The 20,651-nt window shown below is 39.2% G+C and overlaps 1 protein-coding gene across 1 annotated transcript in view; it reads right to left on the bottom strand.

Moving 5' to 3' along the window:
* Positions 1-8,760: 8,760 nt before the first annotated feature.
* The window catches only part of trmt61a (tRNA methyltransferase 61A), a 23,531-nt gene continuing 11,640 nt past the window's right edge, over positions 8,761-20,651 (bottom strand). The window contains exons 3-4 of the mRNA XM_005806862.2: positions 20,211-20,477; positions 8,761-9,349 (exon numbers count right to left, since the gene is read on the bottom strand). Of these exons, the coding sequence (XP_005806919.1) occupies positions 9,033-9,349; positions 20,211-20,477 (584 nt within the window). The 3' untranslated portion in view covers positions 8,761-9,032. The remainder of the gene's footprint in view (positions 9,350-20,210; positions 20,478-20,651) is intronic.

Below are 20,651 nucleotides of genomic sequence, written 5' to 3'. Positions count from 1 at the left end.
TGTCACAGAAATGTTATCAATTTAGTCAGAAGATCAAATTTCTCTAAATCAAATTAGAACAAAAACCTGACCTGACTGAGAAAAATTGATGTCATTTTTGGATCCAGCAGTGCAAAATAGTCCTAATTCAGTTGAAAAAACATAGACAACTTCCCAAAGATGCTCTTTTTTTTTAACCCAGTGTAATTACAAACTGGAGGGACAGTGGGGGACCATCATCTTTGAAGAAGAAATGTTGTTGGAAAAACCCTGAATAATCTAGACCTGTGATCTGTTAAATGTTTGGTGACATCATATTTGAGTCAACATCTCTGGGATGTGCTTAAGAGCTTAACATTTCCAAGAACATTTCCACATCACAATGTGATGGGAACTCAAAGGGACTGGGACCAAACAGTTGAGTAGCCAGGAGAAATACTCCAATCAATGACACTGCAACCTACAAAAGAATGAACTGTAGAGTGATGGAAGAAGATCATGTCATCTGATGGGTCCAGATTTACTCTCTTCCAGAGTGATGGGCGCTTCAGGGTAAGCAGCCATTAGAGAGGCAGACGAAGTGATGATCCATCATGGCATCTTGTTGGGTCAGTGCTGTGATCCGGGGTTGCTCCGGGTGGTCAGGTCAAAGTTCAGCAACATTACTTTAGATTGGCCAACAAAGAGTTCGGACCTGAACCTCGCTGAGAGTCTCTGGGATGTTCTGGAGAAGGACTCTTCCATCATCTTGGCGAGAGATTAATGCCACACTGGATAGAAATAAATCTTCTGACATTTCAGAAACTCATCAAAACAAAGTTAAAGGCGGTTCAACAAAATATTAACGGGACCTTTTTGGTTTTTTCGGCACCAGCTTTCTTTTTTGACCAGGCAGTGTGAGACATTCAAAGAAAGCTGTATAAATCAGACCATGTTGTGTTTCCCTGATGCTGTCGGCCTACAGCTGCTCTCAGAAAAACATCTTCTTAAAAAGCTTTCTGCCTGTTGAAATTAGCAACCATAATGAAGACCAAAACCAAGGAAAAGGAAATGAACTTGACACGACCAGAAACCAGAGTTCAAATGAACCTCGTTAAAGAGGATGAGCAAACCAAACAAAAGTCTGAAAACGTCACTCTGAGTCACTTCGGATGTTGATCAATGTAATCTACAAGGATTGAATCTGTTTTCTTCAGTCGGCTTCGATCCCTTGTGTTTTCCCTCTGAAGTTCAGTCATTCTGATCACTAGTCCAGGCTGCTGTTATCTTGCAGTTATCACAAGGTTAAACGCTGGCAGGCTAACTGGTCTCGGTGTGTTTGAGGTCCAACGGAGATTGGACCGACTCCAAGTCAACAGGAAGGTCACCAAGCCAGCGTCTCATATAGAATGCATTTCCTCATTTAGACATGTTATCATCACCAGCTGATATGAAAACCTCTAACAAGTCTGTCATGTAAGCTAACTCAGATCAATAGTAAATAGACAGGATGGCTAAATGGCAGATATTTAACTAAAATCAAACTTAACTGAATATTTTGAGTGATCAATTCATGCCAACACTGAAGCACTGTAACAATTTTAATCTTATGTAACACAGTATTAAGTTGGGGTGCTGATTACTGAGAGGTAATGTCAAAACAGTCGATTTCATGACTGTTAATGTAAACTGTTGCTAAAATGATATTTCCCCCTCTGAGTTGTGCAGAGTGTCTGCAGGACACAGGAGTTTTCAGGGCCGCAGAATGTGACAAAGACTCAGCTGACAGCTCCGTGACGTCAGAGCGAAGCAGCACAAAGCCTCCGACCTCTGAGAGTTCACCACTGATAACACACACACTCAGCTCTGGCCTGCCTGATACAAAGAATCACAGTACAACACACACCCTGCAACCAGACAATGCCTCCATCCGTGTGAGTTCGCAGACGACACGAAGGACAAGGAATTTACACAAATACATAATCCAGCTCTACCAAAACGAGGCCCTAATTATGCAAACGTTGGGCTTTCCAGGCCCTTAATGGCCCCTGCTGTGTTCCCATTTCCACTGATGGAACACGTCCAGCTAGATCTGCCGTCGGATGCAGGCGATCTGAGCAGCGGCGCTCTCATCAGCTGACCCGAACTTCTGATTAAGCCTCCTCTGTCGTTCCCTCCTGACCGCACACATTTAAAGGCCTGGCAGGGATCCAGAACGAGCCGCAGGAATGCCAGTGAAGTTCCACAGCAAGACGAGGGGAGCCGGGTGTTAATGAGCTTAGTTCCCAGGAAAACAACAACAACTGTCCCATCAAGTTCAGCAGACAGGTGGAGAAACCCTGAAGCTGTTTTTCTTTTCTTTTTTTTTCAAATTGAAGATCTGTTTCGTATATCTGGTTCTGAGTTTGAGGTAGTTTGAAGTTTCCAATGAACTGAACAAATGAATCAATAGAAAGATTTCAGAAACAAACATCTTACACTCATGGCTTCAGCCAAGCTGATGTCACATCCTCCTTTGACCAGCAGCTCTCCTTCCACACCTCAAATATTTGATCCTATTCACTGTAAAACTTAATTAGTTCTCCTTACTTCAAAAATAGATGCAAAATTGTTGCCTCAAAGTTTTTTGTCCACATTAAGTTAAGCTGAGTAACATTAACTTGTGCAGTTTTTGTGAGCATAACTTATGTTAACTTAATAAATCTGAGTATGCTGTAATTACTTAAACAACACCTGAAACTTTTTTTTTCTGAAGGCTTTTTTATTTTATTTTACTTAAACGTACTTACATAAAAATGACTGGCTCCTGCTTTTTATTGTTTCTCTACTCAACCTTTACCAGAACTTATGAAATAACTAGAAAGTGTTCATTTCCTATGAAAATGTATTTCCTATGAAAATGCAAGTGTGAATGCTGAATGCTCAATGCTGAATGCTTTTGGTGAAAATGGCAAAAGCGTTTGAAGAAAACTGCTGAAGACTTGCAGAAAGGTAAGAAATAGTCCATGCAGTGTGAAAAACCCAGGTAAAAGCCAAACTTAGCTAAAAAGTTAAAACAAGCTAAAATACTAATGATATCATCTAGGATACCACTAGCATGCTGGGTTCTAGTGGAAACCCAGCATTACCTCTAGATAATGCTGGGTTACCACCCAGCATTATCTAGCATTATATGTATTTTACATATGCAAAATACATATGTAATATTGCATATTACATGCAATATTACATTGCATGTAATATATATTCCATGCAATGTAAAAAAAACCCCCAAAAACAAAAATAAAATAAATTTGAAAAAACTCATGTAAAACTTAACATTTGAAAAGTACAGAAACGTTCCCCTGTTCCTTCTGGTAAAAACGGTGGGTGAATAAAATCCATATCTTTTATGGTTCCTGAGATATCAACATTGGTTTGGAGGCATCGTTTAGCACGGCGACTACAAAAAAAACATGCCACATGCAGTATAAAACAAAAACAATATCAAAATGTCAAATTATTCCCAGGTTTTAAACAGCATCAAAGCTGTTAAACTGCCCAACTTCAAAATGGCCGCTGCCTCTGAAAGTGGATGATTGGTCGCCATTAACAGGCAGGACCTGAAACATCCACTGTGAAACACAACAGACATTTTATATTGTAATTCTCAATTCTGCTACAGGATGGAGCGGCTTCCCCCATGGGGTGAAAAATTCATTAAAAAAAATGAAGGTTATGAATACCAAGAGGTATATTGGTCATTAGGAGACCAAGCTGAATAATATAAAAGTTGAATGGTGAAAATAGCAGGAGAAGAAGCGCAGCGAAATTTATGGAGCAACCAGAAAAGTGGAACTCAATGAATATAGAATTCATACTAATCAGTTTAACCACTTATTTTCAGCAAAACATACACGATCATAAGACTGCTCATGAAAATGACCATACATACACCTCACCCATGGTGCAGTTGTATGTATCCAATGCATTGTGGGATACCTTGCTGGTAACTCTTCCAGATTACTTAAAATGAACCAAGTTCATTTGAAAACGTTTTGACCTCAATAGGCCTTCGGCATATTTACGTTAAAAATAACTGTAAAAAAAAAAAAAAAAGTTAAATGAACTGAATTTATTTAATTAAAGTCAACATTTTAATTCACTGTATAATTTAATTCTAGTTTAATTGAGTGTTAGCCATTAAACAGACTCAAGTCAGGTGAAGAGGCAGCTTGTAATTTCCATAAAATCTTTGTTAAAACTGAGCAAATCTAACTGCTGTTTCTGACAGCTAGTTCAGTTAGAAACATTGATTTTAATACTGTTATAGGCGTTCCCAGTCCAGAAATGATGCTTTCCCATTTATTACTCCCACTTCCTGCAGAGATCGGCCAGATTGATTCCAGCCAGACGGCCTGAATGACCAGCATGTCGTCAAGTTCTCCACAGAAGATTTCACATCCAGGTGTTTAATATGTGACATGGAGCTGAGATAGCGCAATTTACAGGGTTTTCAATAATCAATAATGCATAGATTAATGGATATTTTTAATCATCCTTACTGGTAGAACTTTGAAAATACCATTCCAGGATTTGTTTTTAGTAGAACCTGTTTTTCATTTTAGACGCATCTGCTGCTGTATTCTGGATTATCAATATGACTATCGGCCCAAATCATCATATCGATGCATCCCTGATTAAAACCAAGTATTGTACATCGCACTTTTTAGTTTCTGACGTTTTAAAATTTTAACAGAAAACCACACAACTATTCATCAAACTGTTTCCAATGTCTAACTTTTTTTTTAATTTAAAATGAACAGGTACATCTAATTGATACCCAAAGTGTCAGAGCTGCAGTTATAGGAGACTTTTTGTGCCAGTCAGCTGAATGACAATCATTTTTTTTCTCTGGATCAACCACTGATAGTTGCTTTTTTAATAAAAAATTATAATAAGTGTTATTTTCCTCATGTCATTCACACTTTGACATCATGACATGAGGATGATGGCAATCCATCACCTGTACACTGTCACCTTGCAAGGTTTCCAAATAGATGTTAAATGCTATGATACTTTTTTTTTATTTAAAAGAATTGCCATTTTCCCAAGATTTTTTTAAAGAAAGTATCAAAGAGGAGACCAGGAGTAACACTGGAGGAGCTGCAGGAGTTTCAAACATTATGTTGTCTCTTAGAGCATACACATGCAATCTGTATGAAATATGAAATCCAACATATATGTCTGTTGAATTGTGTCATGTGAGTGTTGATGCTGCCACACAGCTGCAGCAGAGAAGCAGCTGTTCAGCCCCCGCAGCATTCGGTGAAGCAAAAACCTCTCAGTTTCACTCGGAAACAACTTCAGGTCTGATGTGTTTGTGTGCTGCGGCAGAATGTGATGCTTCCGTAAGAGCTTTACACAAACACCTTAACATGCTCACAGCTTTAGCGCTCTCAGCCTCTAATCTGATCACGGCTAATTTTCCTTTCTCTCCTCCCTGGGATTACAGATATTCACAGCTGCATGAACCTAAAGAGGTTCATGCAGGTTCCTGTGGTTCCTGTGTGGAGCGCGTGGGGTCAAAGGAAAGCAGAGTGCCACACACTCTACACACACACACACGGTTTACTGAGGTCTAATATGGAGCAGTGGTAATTTGGTAAGGGTGGAATAATTGTGATGGGTGGAGAGAAACAGCAACTAAAAGCTTGTATCAATATGAATACAATGAATGTCTTTGTTAAATCTCATTCAAACACTCTTTCATCTATTTCAGCTCAAACAGCTTTAAATGTCAAAAAGGGTATGAAAAAATACTAAATGGTAAAAACTAAATCGTCTCTTTATCCATAAGATCTTCCTTCATCGTCGGGTGGACCTGCAGAGGGCTGGCGTTCCTCCTCTTCCTCATATGGCCCAACTGCATGCTGGGGTGTCTTGAACAGATCTTCCTTTATGGAGCTAAATTAAGGCCAAATGTTTTGATAATTTTTTATAAAAACCAAAGATGTAATAGAAAAACTAAAACTTGAAATTGAAAACTTAAGGTTGCCCCCTACAAAAAATCTGGGCCAAAAGTTAGAAACAAACAAAAAAAAACTGATCTGAAAGTGAAAAGATAAATAAATTGTAGTTGTAAAAGAAACGAACGTTTCTGAAAACATAAAACGTGGAGTTGAAAAAAAAAATCTTCATATATTGTCACCTTCCTTGAATAATGGCCTATTTCAATTTTTGCCAAGAGTGATTTTGGCAAAAGACTTAGGCCATTATCTTAGGCGAAGTGAACAATTTAAATGAATAATTTCTTCAAAAACCTTCCAGAATTAAATCAATATTTTATTTGAACTGAGAGGGGGAAAAAAAACAGCATACATATTTTTTATTTTTAATACATGATTGTATTTTTCAAGTTTTCAACACAACAAAAAATTAGCATCTAAATTTGACTTTTAGTTTTTCTATTAGAGTTTTGTGTTTCATATTAATATAACATTTGGCCCTAATTCAGCTTCATGCTCGTCGGCCAGGTCCCGGAGGTCCAGACTGGTCCCAGTGAGGTCCCAGTGAGGTCCCAGTGAGGTCTCAGTGAGGTCCCAGTGAGGTCCCAGTGAGGTCCCAGTGAGGTCTCAGCGCGCCGCGGCTCAGCTGTTCGGAGGACAAGCTGATTAAGTGGCTGGATTTCCAGCAGATCAGAGCTGCTATTCCCAGCCCGGTCCACCAGGATTACCTCCTCCTCCGTTCAGGGAGCAATTTAGCTTCATGTCGTCGTCCACCAAACCATTACTGCGACATACAAAAGTATTTACACCCCTCTGCCTTTTCCATATTGCATCCCCATCCCCATATTAAATCCAGATGTTTTATGAAGGCCTCAGGTAAGTTTATTTAACTTAGCAGCATTAATATACAGGATATGAAACTCAATTAATACAGCAGACAGTTTGGCAGACAAGCTGTAGAGAAGTAGCAGGGTTGAGTTCTAAAACAATATTCTGACATTGAAGCTAAATGAATGTTAACTCTGGAGGAGCTGTAAAGAGCAACAACTCCAGTTGAATAATTTATCAACACAACTGTTAGTCATGCGTTCCACAAATTTAGCATTTGAGGAAACACAAAAATAGCAAAAACTTACATTAGGAGTGAGCGATATGGGAAAACTTTACCATATTTTGCAGTAACGTTGTGATAACGGTCGTGATAATGTGATGGTGCTGTGACACCATCAGTGTGACTGATGGTGTCACAGTAAATAATAGCCCCACAAATACAAATATTGCTCTTACAAAATATTCCCATTTGTAATAAAGCTTCTTTAGGACACCAGTCACATATAGAAGTGTGATTATTAACACTATTATTAACACTGAGCTGCTCATGGTAACTTAATTTTAAAATTTATTGGTATTTATTGACGCTTTTATTCAACAAACAGTTGAAAAAATAGTAAAACTATCAATCCTGACAATAAGGACAGTTTCAGGGAGTTGGGGAGGTATATACGTTATTAATTAACTTATGACAATAAGTCAAAATCTTCTGATAACAAATTTATCACAATAAATGATAAACAATACAATAACAACTAGACTGATTGTTGCAATTCCGCTCAGTTCTCATCTCCCTTCACTGCCCCATCTGGGATTTCTTCCGTTCAGCTGGATTTCTCTGGCTGAACTTCATCTTGGCCAATCAGCAAGCAGAAGCAGAAGTAGAGAAACATAATGTCCATTTTCTGTTTTAGAATTGTAGTCTGCCCCTCCTGTAGTTTTAGCAGTGGCAGCAGAGGAAGTGAACAGTCTGTGTTGGTACAGCTTCCAAATACAGAGATGTTAAAGTCGCAGCAAGAGGAAGATTTAAGACAAACTTCAACAGAGGCCACGCCTCACAGTAATTACCTAACAGACCTTCTGTATGAAGCAAAGTGTAGAACGATGGGCGGCTTTTAAACAGGCTAACTGACGAGCTAGATACAAACACATTCCACACTTTTCATATTTATGTTTTTGTTAGTTTTATAAAAACTATATTTCATCTTTTTCTTTCTACTTAATTATGCATTACTTAGTGTTCATCACTTAAAATCTAATGTAATTAGACGTTTGTTTGGTTTTAATACTTCTTCATGGCTCTATCTGCAACTCCTGATATAAATAAGCTTTTCAGCAGCTAAACAAGTCGCTCCCTTCACTAGCTAGCCGTTAGCTGAGCAGATTTCAGTTTGTTTTGAGCTGAAAAACTCTATAAATTCAGCTCAATGTTTGTCTTACAGTAGGCAGGAACTTTATTTTTGGCAAGTGCTCCTATTTACTTTTCAAATACGGTTAGCATGCTAATTCATGCACTGGGGAAGAGTTCTGGTTGACAGGAGAAAGAAAACAAATCCAGTTAGCTGCTTTCAGAGGGAGACTGATGGCTGGTTGGATACAGGCAGAGACTAAAACAGCTCAAATCTTTAAAACACTGCAAACGGCCGTTATGAGGCTTTACAGCGGCGGCACATTCACATCGTGTGGCGGTTTACACCGAAATCAGTTACGTATATGGAGAACTAGAGGGAGGAGACAGTGTGGTACCAATGTTCTTCCTGAGAACAGAGATTATGAAGAATGAAAAATTCCAAAGTTCTGGAACACAAATGCACGACAGATGTTTTAGATATTTAATAGTAAAATAAATTTAAAAAGCATGCATCTCTTGGTCCTTTTCCCAATTACACTCTGCATTAGTTTATGATGTGAAATCCCAATGAAATTGTTGAGATGAGGAAAAAATGTGAAATAGTTGGTAAAGCACCGTGTAGCAGACACAAAATCCTTTCAGCTAATTTATTATTTTTCATGTATTCTTCCTTACAGGGTTCAGTTCAACAGGCTGTAGAATGAAAAACAATAAATTTCACTCATTTATTGCCTGTATAAACAAACACACAAAAAAACCAAAATGCTCAGCAAACCTAAAAGTAGGTATAAAAGGTTAACCTTATAATATCACAACTCATAAAGATAAACATCCTGAATATTCCAGAAGAAGCTCGTGGTCCAAATTTCTGCTTGATGCAAGCAGTGACCGGCGGCTTCCAGCCTTCAGGTTCTGGGTTTGGTGGCGAAGGTGAGGTACCCCGTGTGGCCCGGCATTTCTCTGGGCGGAGTGGTGGTCTTGATTTTTAGGGAGGCGGGGTTTGCAGCGGCAGCGGGAGGAGCCTCCTCCACGGCCTGAGAGGAGGACGAGGGACAGCCGGGGTCGGGGCCGAAGTCGGGCAGCTGCAGGGTGACGGGTCGGACGTTATGGACTCTGAGCAGAACCTCCAAGGTCCTGACCTCCTCAAAGCCCCGCTCCGTCAGCGCCTGGCACGTCCTCTGAACCTGCTCTATGCACGGAGAGAAGGAGCACAGCCGGCCCCCTGCAGGACGACACGGGTAACCACACCCAGATAAGAAACTGGTTAATGCTACCATCAAGTCAGCACTTTCATAATATGCACACGTTTTTCATACATTTTGATTTTTTAAATTTTTAATAATGTCAAATTTATTGCTTTGACTTTATGTATAAGAATTTTTTTTAAAATAGCAGTCCAGGTAGTGAGGCATGCATATGAGTCAATACTTTGCAGATTTCCATGTAACACATGCAGGTGTTTTCAGGCAAGTCTTTATGAGCGTTACAATTCTAAACCAAGACACCAATTCTCAATATAAAGCTAAAGTATTATAGATTTTCCAGGCAGAGAGTGCAATTTTATAGCACAATCAAATAATTGTTACCTTCAGTTGTTATAAAAATGCAACATATCTAATATGACTTACAAGAAATTTGATTTTGTAATTTAACGCCTTGAAATGGGGCCTCTGTTTCTTTAAAAGCTCCTGCTCTCCGCACAACATGGCTCCTCTATTAAACTTTAACAACATTTTTACCAGTGTTGCTCTGAGAAGCAGCTCCTATGAGGCGCAGATCCTCCAGGTGTTTACTAATGACCAGTAGGGAAGTCGCAGGGCGAAGGGTCAGAAGCTTGGAAGCTGCAGCTCAGAGGAGGAGCTTTGCCTCGAAGGCGGGGCTAAGTCCACTCAGGCACTTTACACAACTGAACAGTTGCCATGGAGATGAAACTATTTCTCAAATATGCAAGAAAGAATCAAAGCAGCACTCCAGGTATGTTTTTGATGACAGAATAAAATGATAACATGATGTAAGGCTCAAAAAGTCAAGTTTTCATAGTACTGCTCCTTTAACTGGACCAACACACAAATATTTTTTAATCTACACCATTCCACTGGAGCTCTGGTTTTCCATTCGCCCTAAACGTGTAACTAACCTCTTCTTGTGTGAGGCCTTGCGTTTTTATTGGACGTTTGGTGTTTTTAAAGCTGTCGTAGGTCTGATCCTTTGTTTTCTTGTAAAACACCTGGAATTAACCCGTTTATGAATGTTGTTATATCTATAGATAATCTTATAATACACACACAAAAAACCCAAACAAAAAAACAACTGAAGTTTTACTGAGATAAAATCAGTAAAACTTCGATGATCTAACTGGTTGAACAGGATTCTTTGTAAAAAACAAAACAAAAAAAACTGATTTCTTTTGCAAAAAACATTAAAAAAATCCTTTCACTGAACAATGTGACATGTAGATATAACATAAAACATTTAAAGGCAGTGGATTTTGCCAAAGAGAGGACATATGAAGAAAGAACACAAAAAAAGAAAGATTCTTCACTGGTTAGTTCTTGTGGCTGAGACACACTTGACTCCATGTTTATACAAATCAGTTTGTGTAAAATTAGATGTTTTCTTTGAAAGAACTAAACATCCCTCAGGTAAATGTTTTGGACAGGATTCCTGGGCCAGTTTACTCTGAGAAAACATTCCCTCCTTTAATACAACTTCTACACATGCATTCGTTTCCCACAAACAGGGATATTAAAAAAGAAAAACATCCATGCAGATTGTTGGCTCCCGGCTGCAGCGTGCGGATCATCAGAGGATCACCTGCTGGCCGCAGCCTCTCGTCTCCACGCTGAGCCCCGAGGTCGTCTCGGCGGGAGGCCGGAGAAACACGCCAACAAGCCATTCATGGCTGACCTAAAGGACACACACTGACACGGAGCGGTGCAGCTGCAGAGACCAGCTCTTGGGTTAGTAAAATAAGCTGAGTTTTTGAGTTCAAACCTGAACTAGGGAGGAGTTTTAAAAAGTGAAACGTGGCAAGAAACATGCAAACTTTAGCCCTGCAATAAAGGCTGAAGAATAATTCATGACAGTCATATGGAGGTGTGATCTAATTATAGGTCTTTGATGAGGTTTATTTACCAGATGAACAGTTTTACACTCTTTCCCAACTCCAATGATTTTTAATGGAAACCCTAATTATTAACTCAACTAGTGTTTCCAAGGTTCTAAAAACAAACAGGTCGGCTGGTGTTGAACAGGTTGTGAACACAAGGTTCTAAGTGCCTCGTCTCTAGGAACGACTGAAGACCTTAAAAAAAAAAGAAGACGTAATAATTCACAATGGAGACTATAAAATGAGTTAAGACTCAATAAAACAGTTTGTAAAGACAAGGAGACCTGTCGAGTCAGCTGGCAAGTTCATCTGTAAACCCTGGTTCTCTCAACAGCAACCACCAACCAACTACAAGAAATGTTTATGACTGAAAACTGGGCTAAAGCCATCGGTGTTTTTGATAGTTTTACTGTGAAAGCTTCAGCTTAGCACTAAAAAGACTCACATGTATAGATAGTAGAATATTTATAGCAGGACTTTAACAGGCCATGGTATTGAGAAGTGGTGTTGTACTGCTCAACTGTTATTAACCAAGTCGAATGGCAAAAATGACTTAAGAAGAAGTCTGCCAAAGGAAACAAACAGTGACGTCCATGTCTGAGGCTATTGCTAGCTCTTTAGCTCACCTTAAAAAATAAGACGAGGTGGTGGGAGTTTCAACAGCTTCCCCTCAACCAACGATTAGGTAAAGAAAAAAAAAAAATAGTGATAAAGAGTGCATGGCCAACATTGACCTTAACTTGAACTTTCCCAACAAAATACTAGACAGACGTATGCTGTAGTCCCAAGACAGCTGGTTAATTGGAACCTTTAGAAAAATGTGTGTAAACTTGGCCAGAAGGAATCCTCAGGAAGAGGCCAACTGACAGGACTCCCAGGATTCCTAACCAATTCAGACTGGCGAGTTTGACCAATAATCCCACCAATAATCTCATGAAGCCCAGTGTTGTTTATAGAATGTGTTCTGCAGGCAACTGATATCGTTTCCGACGGTGATCTTGGCAATGTTGCCGACTACTCAAGAAGGAAACTAGCTATCCTAAAAGTCACTGCAAGTTGCTAAATGACATTGCATAATTTGTTTAACTATTCTAATATACACTATTGGAAAGAAAATTCATTTTTGGTAAAATAAAAAAAGTCAATGTTGCCTCAGGAGAGGCAAAAGTGACCCAATCAAGACAAGCTCAGTGTTTCTTCTACCATTATCCAAGAGGGGCACCCCGCCATGCACATGAGGCTGATCGTGGCGCGTAGTAATTGTATGTGTTCACAGTTTATCAGACTATCTAAATCAGGGGTGTCAAACTCCAGTCCTCGAGGGCCACTGTCCTGCAACTTTTAGATGTGCCTCTGCTGCACCACACCTGAATAGAATAATTAGGTCATTAAGGCTCTGGAGAACTGATCTACACAAGGAGGAGGTCATTAAGCCATTTCATTCCAGTGTTTTGTAGCTGTGGCACATCTAAAAACTGCAGGACTGCGGCCCTCGAGGACTGGAGTTTGACACCTGTGATCTAAATAATGCCAGATCATATTGTCAGTTATTTCTGTCCCTTAGTGATTGCTCATCTACCATCAGCCCTTTCTCAAACTAGGTTTACAGTTCAAGCATTGACCTGGGCTGCAGGATCTCCATGTCAATCACTCAACACGTCTTGTGCTCTGCCCTAGTTCCTGGTCATGTACCTCTGAATTTTTGTATCTTAGTGTGGATCGCTCAAACTGGACAACTTGGAAGGTGCTCTTCCACAGCAGGTTCAACTGTACCAATATTTATATGATCCCTGTATGAGGATACATTTTGGGGGAAAATGGTACCAACCTACGCATCAAGCATGAAAGTCACACCGCTTGCTCAACTCATGCTTGCTCTCTATGCAAACTTTTAAGTGTCAGTCCAGTTAAGTTCTGCTCTATCATTGGCTTTGAGGATCTACAATTCATGTGCAGTCTGTGACTGAGACTTAAGGACTCAACTGTCTGTACGTGTTTTAGGATGGGGGAGTGACTCATGGGAGAACCTGCTGTTTGTTAAATGAACAAAATTATGGGCTTTCACTCCAAAAGTTCCAAATCACACCAGAAGTCTGAATACAAAGTACCAATTTGTCAACCTGGCCTGCAGGAACCTCATTGTTGGTTTGGCTTAGAGTTTCTACATTTAAGCAGAGTTCATCAGAGAACCTTAGTGTCGAGAAGAAGCCTGCTGCAGAATGAGGGTATATTTAAATACTTAGGTTTTTACCATCCATTCATAAAAAACATTTATGTTGACAAAAACATTCCAACAAATGTAATTGCACTGCTGTACCAGTAGGTGGCAATATGGAAATCCTGACCACGGCTAAAGTGCAAAGTTCATGTTTTATTTGATATTTATCATTTCCTGTTCTTGTGCTTGAAGGTTATAGGTAGAAGTTAGGACAAAGTGCACATAATAACTATTCACTTATTAACATATATTATTGTTAAAATTAAATCACCATTTCACTTTACTGGAATGGTGATTCACAACAATCAAACTAAGTATAAAACAAGAACCACTACTTTTTTGCCACACAAAAATCTTGAAAACTTAAGAAAACAAAGATTTTACTACAAAAAAAAAAATCCCACAGCAAATATATCAGAATTTTAGAGTCAATATTTTGTGACACCTTTGGTTTTAACCAATAAACATCCAAATTATTTTAAGAGAGCATGGTTGTGCTTGGCTTTTAAATCAAACACATGGATTTCTAAAGTGACTTCACCAACACAAGGAAAATATATTTCATAAGCATCTGATGCATTACTTCCTCCTGGGTTGTAGCTGTGCAGATAGTCACGTCGTGCTTCTGCATTATGACCACAGGAGCTCAACACTTACCTTTAAATGTGTTATTTGATCTATATTTACCTGTGTATTTTCAGGTTTTCTAACTCGGCTACATCACACAGAGTCTTACTTATTCTGTCTTATTCAGAGCAACGTTCACCAGACCAAACATTCTTTGCTTTAACAGTTTTCATGTTCCCTTTCAGGCCTTTTAATAACTTCTGCCTGGCACGTGATCCTTTTGGTGATTCACTGTACATCCGAAGGTTTTAATGCAGTTTAGCTTTTATGAGGCATGTGAGGATAAGGTGCATACTGTATGAAGTCCCAATAAAACGCAAAAAAAAAAAAAAAAGATTAAGTCTACAGACTTAATCCTCTACAGGAGGAGTGTATTGTATCTGGTAACCATTAAATTAGACCGCAGCATACTTCAGATAGCAGTCGTTCCTTTGGCAAACAGGACCAGTGTTCCCCTCGAAACGGTCACACAGTTTAGTGTCTCCTGGCAACAAGACGAACACACTGGGAGGGGTTGGGTTGATCATTCAACAAGGGCGTCTCCAAGCGGCTGTTAATGCTGTCAAGTTTTTTACTAAAAGTCTAAAACGGAAAGCAATTTTGACATAATCCTGTGATTCCTCCTGGTGAAGTTCACGGTTTACAAGTGTTTATCTTCACGAGAAACACCGAGAGAGAGAGAAAGTGAGGCAGTGAGTGAGAGAAAGAGGGAGGCTGGAGATGCTTGTTAGGATTTACAGTCCGTCTCAGAGGTCTGGGCTGCAGGCCAGAACATCAGGAAAATTACAACTCGCAGTAGGGGGAAAAAAAAGTATGCTTTCCTACGAGATCCACTGGAGGAGAAGAACTTCCTGCAGCTTTTCAGCTTCAACTCACAGAAACCACAAAATACAACAATAAAGGAAGTCAAGAGTCTTTTTTTTGTTTCACCTACGTGGCTCAGTAAAAAGAGGGACACTTTTTCTACAGATTTCCTTAGCTTTATATTTAACCCAGGCATAAACATGTCAGACTTTGGCTAGATCATTTCAGGTCAGCAACAGACAGGAAAAAAAAACCCAACTTGTTCTGCAGTGGGAAGAAAACAGAGCATTTCCATATGGAGTTGCATTCAGCAGCCCTCTGCTCATAGCAATACCCAGTATGGTCATGAGATCGCTCTAACAGTGATGTGGCAGCATGTTATTTATCTGGATCTGTGTGTGTGTGTGTGTGTGTGTGTGTGTGTGTGTGTGTGTGTGTGTGTGTGTGTGTGTGTGTGTGTGTGTGTGTGTGTGTGTGTGTGTGTGTGTGTGTGTGTGTGTGTGTGCATGAGGGAGGCTAGTCTATGAAAGGAATATGCAGCAGTGGCACCATAAAAGGGAGAGGAGGCAGGAGAGTTGCTCTGCAGCATACTGGCTCCTCCTTCAGATTTATCTTCATATTGAGGCTTAATGCTTGTAATGATGCTATTGATCTCCCTTGTGATGCAGGGAATCTCCCTTTAACACTGAGCAACAAGAATGAGGGTTTGGGAAAAACATCAAAAAACACAAGAATACAAAACTATCCTGACAAGGTATACCACTGGGTATGTTGACCTCAGTGTGACTGCAAACAGGATTCACGGTAGTGAAAAACGTAAAAATACAAAATAAAATTAAAAAATCTAAAAACAATGTAATACCTCATTTTGACCCTCCACTAAACTGTTTTTAATAGATGTTAAATTTAGCATTATGACGTAAGGAAATGTAATACTGGGCTCACAACATGACAACTCTTACAATATGTTTAGGAAAAACCAAGAAATATTGTTGGGAGGGTTGAAGAACTTCAATAATTCTCTAAACACAACTACAAATTTAAAAACAGTGAAATTAACTTAGCACAATTACAAAATCAAAAACACAACAACATTAGCAAACCGAAAGAGACGGGTCCCAGCGGGAAACCTGAGACACCACTGATTGGTTGACACAGCTTGTGAACTGGAAATTATTCTGGCTTTAGTGTATTTGTTAAAAATATGAATGAACATTACCGGGGATGCAAACGTGGCTATAGCTACGCAGGAATATTTTGAGTCAAGACTTGAAGCTTGTTAGCAACACATAGCTTTGTGACTGTCTTCTCGCTTATCTAAAACAAAGAGAGTGAATGCAAGAATCATTTCTGGTTCTAAAGCCAAAAATGGAATCTTCCAATCAGTGATGTCTCAGGTTTCCCTCTGAGACCCGCCTCTTCCACTTTGTTAATGTTTTGTTTTCTTAAATTGTAATTGTGCTTTGTTGATGTCGTTATATTTTTGAATATGTTGTTGGATTTTTTAATTTGTAATTGTGTTTAATTGTTGAGGTGGCTTACACATTAAAACCACCATAAGAATCTATTTTTCTTCCCTAAATACAACATGTGTTCTAAAGAATGTGTAATCAATGTAGAATATCCCAATGGAGGTTTAACTTGACAAAATATAGAGGACCCCCAGGATTCGTGGGGGTTAGAGACCATAACTAGTTCTCTTGTGAATAGCTGAAATCTGCAAATACTTTAGGACTCCTCTGATGCTTGCAATAGTCTAATTTAATGCTTCAAATACTAAATACACTTTAATATGCATTAGTACGCACAGTAGCAACCATTCTGACACAATCAAGGAAGCTAATATTCACAGTCTTCCCTTAAATCAGCCAGTTGATCAGTGAAAAGGAAAATAAACAGCACACCTGATTTAGCTGCTTTGCAAATGCCAGTCAATAGCGTGTCTAGTCGCCTTATGCCAAATCACATTGTGTCTATTATTTATGTGTGCTCTACAGACAAATGTGCAAATAGGCAAATTTTCCATGATAGAGTTATGTTCAAGAGAACAATTCGCAAAAAAGTGCAAATACTGAACAGGAATGTAGGTGGAGGTTCACTATATTGTTGTTTAACTAATTTTAAAGGTGACCAATAAGCAAAAAAAGCATTGAAAATTATGCTCCTTTTTGGGTTATTAAATTTAAATAGTTCATCACGCTGAAAGAGGCTCTGAATCGGATGTTAACTTCAGCCTTATGGGCGGCTAACTTTTAGTCTCAATAGCCAGTCACCCTATTGCCATTGAGCTTCCAAATGATTCAGCTTGAATACATTTTAATTACAGGCATAACTGAGACAACCTTTACCATTTCATACCTTTAAATGTTTAGTTGTCTAGTATCCTAACTTTTTTGAGAACAAAAGGAGCCATTTGCTTTGTAACAGTAATACATTTTCTTGGACTGCTATGACAAATAATAATTGATATGATTTTTTATAGTCTACTTAGTTCCATGTAAGGCAGTGTTTAGATTTTATTCCTGGAAACAATGTCCCCACAGTACAATATTATTCATTTGGTTTGATCCAATCCGTTTACTTCGTCATAGTTACTTGGTCGAAATTAATTAAAGTTACTTGGTCAAAATTAATGACAGTATGGGGTCATCTAAAGTTTACCAAAAAATAAGATAGAAATGATCATCTCTGGTAATTCATAATTTTTATGGCCATTTATTTTATAAAAGTACTAGATCCCCTTCAGGACAAACTATCATTGTGTGATCTACATGTATTCTTTAGGTCTCGTGATTGGAAACGTTGCTCCATGGAATCAGGAACTGAAGTCATCCCACCAATATTACATCCCCTGGTCCACTTCAGGTGGTTGTTTCTACTATAAAATGTCAGGGTAAAACAGGAAGGCAGAATGAGTGACTTGGTGATATAGTACCAAGCAGCAGAAGAAGTCCATGGTGCGCAGTGGGAGAAGACTAACAGAATTACCTTCCAGACTCCATCAAATCATGAGAAATATGTGCTTCAGCAGAATGGGATACAGATGAACAAAAAACAACTTGAGGATAGTCCACAACTATTTTTCTTTTAATGAATGGATTTGAAAAACCTTGCTGAGGATTGAAAGAAAGTCAGCACTTAACTTGTGGAATTTCCCCAGACCTGGCTTGCAGTGTTCAGGTGAATGTGGGGAAGTGTAAGCCATGCTCCTTTGGTTCTGAAACTTCAGAACATCCCATGTGAGCTCACAGGGCCAGGGATCTGAACTGATCTACTCATATAATGAGAAAGACAAAGTGATGTGAGACGGGAAGTTTGTGGTTGTGTGTTTAGTGTGGAACTATGATCTAAAAAGGGATCGACTGCAAACAGATAAACAACAACAAAACTAATGTGCGGTGGTTTTAAGTGCTTGGACAGAACGGTGTGTTAACTGGTAAAAATTAGAAAAAAGGAGGGGTGAAATAGTAACTATCTATGAAATGTGTATATGATTTAGCAAAGAGGCAAATAACCCAAATAAAAGAAATTATCTCTAATAATTCATTGGAAATCCACCTATCCACTGATTTCTTTTCTCCAATCATAACTAAAGAATTCCAAAAAAAAAAGCACAGCTTGGGAAGATGAAATAAATACATATCCTCCCTGCTACTTGACTTGTTGTTGACTGGTCCTTTCAAAGCAGCTAATCAATTCATTTTCGTTGGCACTGATTGGACAGAGATAACAAGGATGTTAGCTTTTGCGGTAAAAGCAACCTGATAAATGTCAGCTGTTGCTTAATTTTCCTCGTGAGCTGCACTGCAACTTAAATTCTAGACTGCACTCCTTACCAGGTGGTGGTGCTAATAAGTTACAGGGACGTTACAGGAGAAAGAAAAAACAGAAGAAGAGAAGAGAAGTTCGACATGGGAGAGGGTGGAAATCTGCAGGTTTGGAGTTATTTGAAGGATAAATGTGGAGGGTATTAAAAAGTATTAACTTTATTGTTTATTTGATCATATTTATTATTTTTATTTCAAAAGTATGCAACAACGTATGTCATGCTGTAGCTTTGATTTGTTAATGCAGTCAGAGGGACTGCAGGCCCATAAAGAAGAGCCACCATGTTCTGAATAAATGAAATGTGTTTTCAAAAGTTATTGTGTGATGTAGACGTAAAAAAAGTTAGAAGCTACACTGTGTCAGTACTTGGACCTGACAAGTACTTCAACTTAAGAACTTGTATATGACTGGAAAAAAAACTGGTATTGGGTTAGCACTAAAAACTAAACATCTTGACAGAAATGTGCTACTCTAAATGTTGTTTATTGTGAAGTGGTTCCTGGTGGAACCATGGCCAAACAACATGTCTGCCTCAGATAATACAATGTTCATTCTGCAGCTTTAGCACTCACTGGAAACCTTTCCGTGTTTGCGGTAATGTAGTGGAGAAGGATTGATTGGGAGAGTGAGTGGAAATGATAAATTATTATATTACAGAGAGGCAAAGTGCATGGTGAGTGAGCAGATACATTGTTTATATAACAGCTGTGGTGCATCATGTGCTGCTGAGAGTCGCAGGTGGAGCTAAAGCCTGGGTGAGCTCTGGACCAAAGAGCAGAGTTCTGTACTTCATATCAATAGTAGTTAGTTCAATAATCCAACATCATTTGTTCACCATTCTGCTACATTAAAGGGTTAGTATTATTTAAATGGACTTTTTGAGCTTTACACCATGTCATGCTATTCCCTCATCAAAAACATACCTGGAGTGTTGCCTTGATTCTTTCATGCATGTTGAGAAATCCTTTAATCCCCATGGCAACTACTCAGCTGTGCAAAATGCCTAGGCTGAGCTAGGTCCGCCTCAAAGGTGGACCTAGCTCCGCCTTTGAGGTGAAACTCCTCCTCTAAGCTGTGGTTTCTAAGTTTCCGCCTTTTCTGCAGACTTTCTGCAAATTTGCTAATTCGCAGCAATTAGCAAACTGCGAATCTATTGAGCTCGCTATAGGAGCCACTTCTCAGAGCAGAACAGGTAAAAACGTTTTTAAAGGGTTAATAGAGGAGCCATGCTGTGATGACATACGGAAGGCAGAGCTTCAGAAAAAGCAGGAGTTTTTAAGGAGACAGAGGCCCAATTTCAAGAAGTTAAATTAACAAAGTAAAAAAAAAGTAAAGTCATATTTATAACAATTGAAGGTAACAGTCATTTCATTGTGCTATAAAATGGAACAATGTGGCTGGAAAACACAGAACACTGCCCCTTTAAGTGATTAAATTATTTTGTTGCTGCTCAACAAACAACTTGAAGTTATAATTCCCTCATGGAGTCCATCTTACCGTGCTTCTTCATAGCAGCCTTGGCATGTCCCACTGCCTCCCAGGGACTGGGGATGTCCAGGAAGATTGCGTCTGCGACCCCCGTCACTCCAAACCCATCCTTGCACACGTCCTGGTTCCTGACGGTCACCAAGTGATCCACACGGTGCTCCTTGAACTCCTCCACCACCTTTTCTGCCCGCTGCTGGTGGAACTCCACTGTGTGCAAGTGGCCAGTGGGGGCGATGGTGCGCAGGATGGCGTGGGAGAGGGATCCACTACCGGTACCTATAGAACCATAAAGGGGATAGCGAGATGTTTATGAGTCTAAAGGTATACAGAAGATTTCAAAGCTGTCTCTGCCTACATCCCCCAGAATGCTGTGTGGTTCTGGATCTGAGGTCAGCTTTTCTGGAATAAGGTTCCACAAAAAAATTTTTTAGTGAAGTGTTTTTATCTCTG

The sequence above is a fragment of the Xiphophorus maculatus genome, chromosome 19 (genome assembly GCF_002775205.1).
Source record: "Xiphophorus maculatus strain JP 163 A chromosome 19, X_maculatus-5.0-male, whole genome shotgun sequence".
Lineage (NCBI taxonomy): Eukaryota > Metazoa > Chordata > Actinopteri > Cyprinodontiformes > Poeciliidae > Xiphophorus > Xiphophorus maculatus.
Note: the sequence above shows the minus strand (reverse complement) of the source record. Positions and strands in the feature narration are given on the sequence as shown.